We start from the raw sequence: 9,206 nt of genomic DNA, 5'->3' as shown, positions 1-9,206 counted from the left end.
CCATTTCAATAACCAGTTTTCAAATTTTCAAACATTGGAAAAACATATATTCATCCAACAAATTCAAATTTATAAGACATACAATTACTACACCTGAAATATTCATTATTACCAAATTTTGAGCTGATAACGCTATCACAAAGATGATCTTAAACTAGAACGACACATAAATAACAAAGACAATCCACATGAACACAAAAGGAATTTCAATCATGGAAAACCATTAACCGAAAATCCTCCATCAACGGCGATCGTTTGACCAGTGATGTAAGAAGCAGCATGTAGACAAAGGAATGCCACCACTGATGAAACTTCATTTGCTTCTCCAGGGCGGTTCATTGGTGTTCTTGATGCCACTTTATCTAAAAATTGTTTATCACTTAGCACCTGTACAAAACAAAAAGAAGATATCATGAAACTAAAACATAAATATATCGATCAAAGTTGAAACAAAAATTTCAACATTAAGATCTATTACATGTTCGACCAACGAGGTTTTGATATACCATGGTGCTACACTATTAACCCGTATGTTGTCTTTCGCCCATTCGCATGCTAAATTCCTTGCAAGTTGATTCATTGCACCTGTGGTCGGAAAAAAGAAATAACATAAAGTATAAACATAGAGATGCACAAAGAAAATTGTGTATTATTGAAGGAATAAAACATTACAACATATAAAAAGGCTTTCACGGATCTACGGGTCTTTAACCTACAAATTGGAAAATAAAAATTTTGAATCTCCTTTCTGTCCCATTATGTCTAGCTTATCAAAGTTGGTGTGAGCTAACTCTTAGATTTGATACTTTATCAATGTTGGACGTAATTTCAGACTCCAAGTCACAAGTCAACCAATAATGACAAGTCGGTCATAGTTGGTTATGTTTTCTAATTACAAAAGTGCAACTTCAATTCAAGCGCAAGCCCCATTCTACTGTAACATGTTTCCTAAATGTTATGTAATTATAATAGGTAATATCTATATAAACCAAGTCATGGTTAGGCATTATAGAATGTGTGTGAGAACCTCTTTCCTTGTTCAATCATGAAGTGACCAGCAACGACGACCATGTTCTTGGTCGGCTGTCATGCTCTCTTCCTTTGGTGGTTTGGTCTCGACGGCGTAAGCGGGTGGCGACGGTCTTCTTCCCGTCAGTGACTGTGCCTGACTCGCACAGCGAAGGCGACAACTTAGTCGATTATCGATTTCTTGAACTGCTCTAATACCAATTCAAGTCAAAATTGATAAACAAACACGAACTAAACGAATAACTCTCGTTTATATTAATCAGAAAATATAATTCAAAAAATTGATTACAACTCTCAAACCCTAACACGGTCTGATTCTTGATGAACCCTAACTCAGTTACATCTCATGTGTTTCTAGATGAACCCTAACTCGGTTGAATCTCACATGTTCTATAATGCCTAACCATGACTTGGTTTATATATACTAACCTAACTTATTAGCCAAGACATTACCTATTATAATTACATATCAATTAGAAAACATATTGTAATTAGGAAACATAACCAACTGTGGCCGACTTGTCATTATTGGTCGACTTGTGACTGGAGTCCGAAATTACGTCGTTCAACAATCACCCCCAAATTTCCGACTCGAAATAGGTGGATCTTTGTCTCAGAAATCGTCTCTGAAATTGTCTCCTTTGACTTGCCTGATTTGACCCACAATCTTGACCATCTCGGCTTTCATAATTATATTGGTCCTCATCTTCTCGATCTTGATCTCCCTGAAACTTCTCCTGATCCATATATGTGTTCTTTCGGTTCTCCCAAACTCGAACCATTCACTCGGCTGTATGAACTCGCATATCCACTTATCTGTTTGCGACTCTTGTCACCTGATCGAGCGAACATCCATCTTCCTTGATCTTACTAGTGAGCAACTGGTTAGATCCAACAAATCAAACCCTTGGTCAGAGCATACCTCGTTCTACCCTTATAATATGAACTCTGAATTGAACCGACTTGTTCATCCCTGTTGCTCTAGTCCGTTGGAACACAAACTAGCCTCAAACAACCATTACGCGGATGGTAGATGTGAGCTAAGAGCATTCTCAATCGATCCTCTATCCCCATATCTACAATTACACTAAAAAACACTATATTTCTCTCTTCTGTTTAATTAAATAATATTTTTTTATACTTAACCATTACAGTTTTTTCTCTCTACCCTATAATTTACAAAAATCACAACCTTTTCTCCTAATTTATAAAAAATCACTACCTTTTATCTCTACACCCTATAATTTACACTCATAACCCACCCTATAATTTACAAACACCCCTCTCAAAATTTTGGGGAATCGGATGAGAACGGTCTAACTCTTAGATTTGATATCATCATCATCGTACTCAGTATATCCCACCAATAGCAAAGCTATGGTAGGGTCTGAGAAGAGTAAGATGTAGACAGCCTTACCTCTATCCCGTAGGAATAGAGAGGCTGCTTCCTGGTGAGACCCCCGGCTCGATAGTAGTTTTGCATCAAGCCTTGGACATAAGGCACATAACACTCAACCATCGGCACACCAGTCGATTGGTACATGTACCCTTGTCTTTTGGCTATCAACGCCACCACATGATGCCTGATTAACCTTCCGCCACTTTTTAACGTTATTTTTCACGAGATTAGTAAAACAACGTCAAAATTAGTGCAATTTCACTTTTGTCCACCCGGTGGTTCACACATATATATATTATTTGCGCGCACCGCAAGCAGAGCGTTAGATTTGATATTTTGTAAATATCAAATTGAACTGCAAAGAAAATTAGTGAGGAAGACCATGCATGTACCTTTAGTGGCTCCGTAAATCGACCCAGAGGACATATGAACAAGGCCTGCAACCGAAGAGATGAAGACGATGCTTGCAAGGCCAGAAGCCTTTAGAAGAGGATGTGCGAGTTGACTCATATGGTAAGCAGATTCCAAATTGGTAGACATGATCATGGAATATTCTTCAGTAGTATACTCTAGTGTTGCTTTCTTTATGTTCGTCCCAACATTATTTATCTACATTATATGAAACAAATTTATTTCTTAAGTGATCACTTATACAAACTACAAAATCACAAGAACTTACTAAAATGTTGAGCTTTCCATTGAAAATGGAGGAAACTTTGTCTATAAGTTCTTGGCGTTGAGGACCAGATGACGCGTCACAGACCGATCCAGTGATGGTGAACCCTTTGGTGGACCATTCCTGTAACCGTTGATTAAGCTCGGTCTCGTTGCGAGAGCATGTGTGTACAGTGGCTCCTAACTCTGCCAGTTCCTCCACCACAGCGTAGCCGATTCCGCGTGTACCGCCCGTGACAAGAGCGGTCATTCCAGCTAGAGACCATCTTGAATTACTAGTTGTGGTCGCCATGTTATTGGGTTCTTGGAGTTTTTGGTTGATATTTATGCCACTTAACACAAAGGAGTAGGTTCTTGTTTTATGGTTGAAAAAGACTGGCCATTGGCTTTATCTCACCGCTTAACTTTGTACTGCCCCATAATGTTGACTATATTTTGTACTACCCCATAATGTTCTCCAACTTTGGGCCACATTAAGTATTTGCTGTTATTTAAAAAAAAATCCATTAAACTATTGGTACTAGTTGTGGTCGCCATGTTATTGGGTTCTTGGAGTTTTTGGTTGATATTTATGCCACTTAACACAAAGGAGTAGGTTCTTGTTTTATGGTTGAAAAAGACTGGCCATTGGCTTTATCTCACCGCTTAACTTTGTACTGCCCCATAATGTTGACTATATTTTGTACTACCCCATAATGTTCTCCAACTTTGGGCCACATTAAGTATTTGCTGTTATTTAAAAAAAAATCCATTAAACTATTGGTACTAGTTGTGGTCGCCATGTTATTGGGTTCTTGGAGTTTTTGGTTGATATTTATGCCACTTAACACAAAGGAGTAGGTTCTTGTTTTATGGTTGAAAAAGACTGGCCATTGGCTTTATCTCACCGCTTAACTTTGTACTGCCCCATAATGTTGACTATATTTTGTACTACCCCATAATGTTCTCCAACTTTGGGCCACATTAAGTATTTGCTGTTATTTAAAAAAAAATCCATTAAACTATTGGTACTAGTTGTGGTCGCCATGTTATTGGGTTCTTGGAGTTTTTGGTTGATATTTATGCCACTTAACACAAAGGAGTAGGTTCTTGTTTTATGGTTGAAAAAGACTGGCCATTGGCTTTATCTCACCGCTTAACTTTGTACTGCCCCATAATGTTGACTATATTTTGTACTACCCCATAATGTTCTCCAACTTTGGGCCACATTAAGTATTTGCTGTTATTTAAAAAAAATCCATTAAACTATTGGTACAATGGTAAGAGAAACAAACTTGGTGTTTCATGTGACTCATGTTCGGTTTCTGCTCTCATCAATTAGTATTCGTGGCACCAGGTGATGATGGGAGACTATGCGAGTAGGTGACGTTCGCTAGTTGGATCCTTGAATTGAACGAGTTTTATCTCATCGCACTGTCGTGCCTTCGGGTGAGTGTTCACGGGCATTGGCATTAGGTGAGGTTTTCCCTGTATCGATAGACGAGCGTATGTCGATATGATGTATTTAGCTAGTATCACATTTGAAGGATTCGCTAGCCTTTCGAAAAAAAACTCTCTGTGAATTTAATATAAATGTGTAGCATTAATGTTACTTTCATCTAACTTGTTGACATAAAGACTGTTTGGTGCTTTGTAGCATTCATACAAAATTAAAAGTGTTTGATTCGTAAACGAAAAGGAACCACCTATCTAATTTATTCAAGTCACTATTTAATAGACAATACTTACCATTCTATCTTATATTGACTTTATTTTTGCTACCGATCAACAATTATTTTTAGCTTTTCAGATTTTTTAACGACCAAGCGATCGCTTAAACCAAAAAAAGAACTAAACGGAAACCATTTAAAACTGAACCGAATTACGTATTTAATTTTTGGTTCAGTTTTAAATTGAAATTTCAGTTTTCAGTTTTCAACATGAAGACCAATAGACCAACACAACAAAGATGATCCAAACAATAGCAAATCATCACTATTGTGAAGGCCAAGACTAAGCAACATATATGATATACGAGTAAATGAGAAGCGTCCGAAACTAAGTCCACGACCCTAACTAAATGTGCTTGTTAGGGATTCTTGAGTTATGCATAACAGCCATCCAACTCCTCGATCTTCAACTGCCAACTAACTCTAAAACACTGTCAATTAAAAAACAAAATGAGAATTAACATATAAATAAATGTCCAGAAGCAGAATTAAACATTTTATTAATACTCATCGTTTTAACCGTTAATACGACGAAAATTGTTATGGCAATAAACAATTATTAGATATTTAGATAGATACTTGTTCATCTTTTTACGTTTTTGCATGAGTACCAGATTGTTAATTAGGAGGTATAATTTCTGAAAATTATATAAAGTATGCTAAACCAAGCATTCAAACAAAACAATTTATCTAATCAACATATCAAGAAATTACTTAAAAGGTTAAGAATACCTAAAATCGAATTTGAGAAATGATGAAATGAGGATGATGAACCGATGAGAAGATTGATATTCGATAGAATTGGATTTGAGTTGTTGCTACATGCTACAGCTTTCGTTTTTTTTCTTTCTAAATTTGAATTGATAAATTATCGCTTATCGCTACATGCCTACACACTCCCTTCAAATAAACGAAAAGTAATGTTGGCCTTTGGGAAACAACTACTGACTTTAGTTTCCACACTACGAATTGCCGGTTTGCCGCTAATCACTTTTTTTTTTAAATGACTAAATTTTTGCACTTTATAGGGTTTGAAGTCATGGTTTCCTATATCACACAACAATCACCTTACCACCTACCAAAACAGGGATGTGCTAATCACTTAATTGGTTCTAACTTTTTAACGTTAATGTTTAATTGGGCTTTGATTGTCAAAAGTAAGTATTCGGTTTAGATGGGCCGATATGGTTAAAAGCGTTAATGGGTTTTAATGGGCTTAAAAACGTTATTGGGTTTTAATGGGTTTAAAAAACGTGGACTCTAAATTTTTAAAGGTTATTAGATTTTTAAATTCTAAAGTTCGGTTTTAAATATTTATACATATGTTATGTGTTTAGAAAATGAAATTTTTGACGTTCGTTATAACGGACCCTTAGTTATGATGGACCCTGTGCGGTCGTTCACTATGCACGACAGTGTGTAGTGGGGTGGAATACCCCAATTTTGGGGCGAACCATATAGAATAGCTAATTGTGTGTGTTTAAACTTTAAACGGGTACATGGCCATATCCGTCACAATGTGTGAACCACGTAGAAAAGCTAAGAATCGGTGACCAATGTGTGTGTTTAGTGTAAAATTGTAATATGTATTGAGTGAATCTGTCATTGGTTGTTGAGGTTCTATTAATAGTGCTCAAGGGTCATCGATAGCATTTAATGTGATCTCTGTTCACGCTCTACTTTGGCGTTGGGTGCGCTTTGCTTTACCTTATCAGGGTCTTATTCGAGTAATAGTTTTCTAGGAAGCCGTCTCGTGTCAGAGTCTCGCGACTTGATATGCTTCAACGATTGATAAAATACAGTGTGACTGATGCTTCGTCCATGCACCTGATTGACAGGAGCCCTGAGGTTCGGATCCAACATCCGTCATCACTACTGTAACGCTTGGGGGTTGTAGTAGTTTTTGAATCCTGTGTAGTACTGTAACAGGTCCGCACATATGCCCCATCTAATATGATTGGATAGAGTCCGGACTCTAGTGCCTACATCATCGGTCCGTGTGCCAACACGTCCAAAATCCCGAAATCCAGATTGAGCATCCTTCATCACAAACCAAGCACCCTCATCTAATCAATTCTTTTATGACATAATTATTATTTTAAACCATTACTTTATTTCAATTTTTTCTAAAAACAAAGGTGTGATTCGATTTAAAAATATGAAAATCTAGAACAGAATATATAAGAATTATTAATAAGTAATATATCAGATTTTTTTTTTTTTTCAATGACCAACAAAAATTCATTAAAAAGTATGATTGGAAAAATAAAAAAAAAGAAACTAAAAAATGTAGAAGAACCTAAAAGTAGGATAATGAAGACGCTGAATGTCGGCAACTCCGCCGTGTAATCTGCAAGAACCTTCGGTAATATCATAGCTAGGGTTTTTAAGGTCTTTGGACACTTTAGGTTTCATAGCCTTCGAATCTTTTTACAATTTCAGCAACTAATTAATCCAATTAATTAAGGTTGTAAAACATGTCCCTGAATGAATTCTATTTTAAATAAACAGAAAAAAGAAAACATGTAAAGTAAAGGCTTAAATAATAACAGCAAGCAAAAAAGCTTCGAGAGGCGTTTTTATTAAATATATATTCATGTTTTATATATACAGATTATTCACTTAGGGAAATTTGTTTAAGAAAACGTCTTTAAAAGAAAAAAGAAAAATGATAAACTATGCATATTGGTTGGTTAATCAGTTTACATCTACTTGTCGTCGACTTTTCGTTTAGTTATTCAAACTATGAATGCTTGTGTTTAAACATTTTTTGAGTCGACAATAATGTTGTTATTTTAAATATGCAACCGGCCATTCATTTAATTATGGTTATTTTGTCTATATAGTAATCGAAATATATATATTAACAATATTTAACATATGTCTTTATGAATAGTTCAAATATACGGTAATTTTTGTGCAAAGACTACCGCGCTTATCAGGTTTTATTATTTCAGTTTAAAATTTGTGTTTTTGATTTACAGTTCGTATTTCCGTTGCATTTAAATAGGTTGATTGCTTTAGTAGAACAAATCATTAGGTTCATGTTCGCGCCATTTGTTGTCCTGGTTTCATTTAGTATTGTGAATTTGTGATGGCAGAAGACGGAAAAACAAACCCGTCTACAAGATGGAGCAAATGAGTTCCAAGGAAAGTTAATATCTATAATGGTGTAGACAATGTTATTGAATATATCGTCTGCCGAATAGAGTAAATATTTGTAACAAAGACATCGTTTTACATAACATTTGTGTGTGAGTTGTTCTAAGCGTGTGGAATCGGCTGACCACCTTTTGAGGAATGCTTCATCGCATCTTTGATTGGAGCGTTGCCCAACCACAACTAACCGAGTAATTTGGTGTCTTCGTTGGATAACTCGAATAAAAAGAATCTTTTGAAAGCATTAGCATGGACAACGTGGTGGGTCATCACGAAGTCCATATATAAACGAGTCTATATATCAAGCAAATGAATTAAAGAAGGAATTCATGTTTAACTTAAATTGTCAATTCTCATACCATTGGATCGTTAATTGAAATAGTAAGTTGAAACTCGGGTAGGACGATCATATTAATAGAACTACTTTACTTTTCATTAGGCAAACCAAAAAGGATGGCGATAAGGGTGACCAGACCAAGCCTAGTCTCCCGAAAGAACCATAATTGTTAGAAAAATTATATACATTTTATATATAATTTTGTTTTAAAATAAAAAACAACAATTGTTTCATTGGTTTAATCGAAAGAATGTTAGTTCATGAAACCAAAGCTAATGAGTTTAATTTCATGTTTAGTGTTCCTTTTTATCATTTAGAAAAAAAAAAAGAATTCATTTGTGTTTCATATGAGCCACTTATTTTTATTTTGCTTTTATCCGTATTGGAATTTGGAAATACAACTCAATTAGTAAAATTGTCAAATTATTATTTATCATCAGTGTTGTAAAATTCGGATTCTAATGCCTTGGTATCGGCGATTCCAAGGTCTCGGACATCAACCTTGACGCATTTCCTCAACTCGGCTACCATTACTCGCCAAGGTCCAATTCGGTCAAAAGTCGGAATGCTCAGGATTACTCGGGCTCCAAGGTCAACTCGGCCACCAATTTTTTCTTTTTAGTAAAAAATTAAAAATAACAACAAAACATGAATTTTTTGAATTATATATTTTTTTTCATATGAATTATGCTTATTTTAATATGAATTATGTTTGTCTTAACACATATATAATATATATCAAAAATAAATATTTTATGTTATATTTATAATGCCCGAGTACAAGCCGAGTACTTCCTACAAGGAGGTCAGCCATATAGGGACCGTCTAGCGAGTTTTACAAAATTGTTTATTATATGATTAAAAACGTGATTCAGGAGCCATTTTTTTACTTGTCTCG

At 35.4% G+C, this 9,206-nt stretch overlaps 1 protein-coding gene across 1 annotated transcript; it reads right to left on the bottom strand.

The window, feature by feature from the left end:
• Positions 1 to 210: 210 nt before the first annotated feature.
• On the bottom strand, positions 211 to 3,412 carry LOC143593459 (tropinone reductase homolog At5g06060-like). Its single transcript, XM_077073084.1, has 4 exons — positions 3,108 to 3,412; positions 2,821 to 3,037; positions 479 to 585; positions 211 to 387 (listed from the first exon to the last, which is right to left on the bottom strand). The coding sequence occupies exons 1-4, from the start codon at positions 3,393 to 3,395 to the stop codon at positions 211 to 213; spliced, it is 789 nt and encodes a 262-aa protein (XP_076929199.1). The 5' UTR covers positions 3,396 to 3,412.
• Between the last annotated feature and the right edge of the window lie 5,794 nt (positions 3,413 to 9,206).

The sequence above is a fragment of the Bidens hawaiensis genome, unplaced genomic scaffold (assembly GCF_021521415.1).
Source record: "Bidens hawaiensis isolate Kalapana, Puna unplaced genomic scaffold, B.hawaiensis_p1.1 tig00042242_1, whole genome shotgun sequence".
Taxonomy (NCBI): Eukaryota; Viridiplantae; Streptophyta; class Magnoliopsida; order Asterales; family Asteraceae; genus Bidens; species Bidens hawaiensis.
This window is presented reverse-complemented; position numbering and strand designations above follow the sequence as displayed.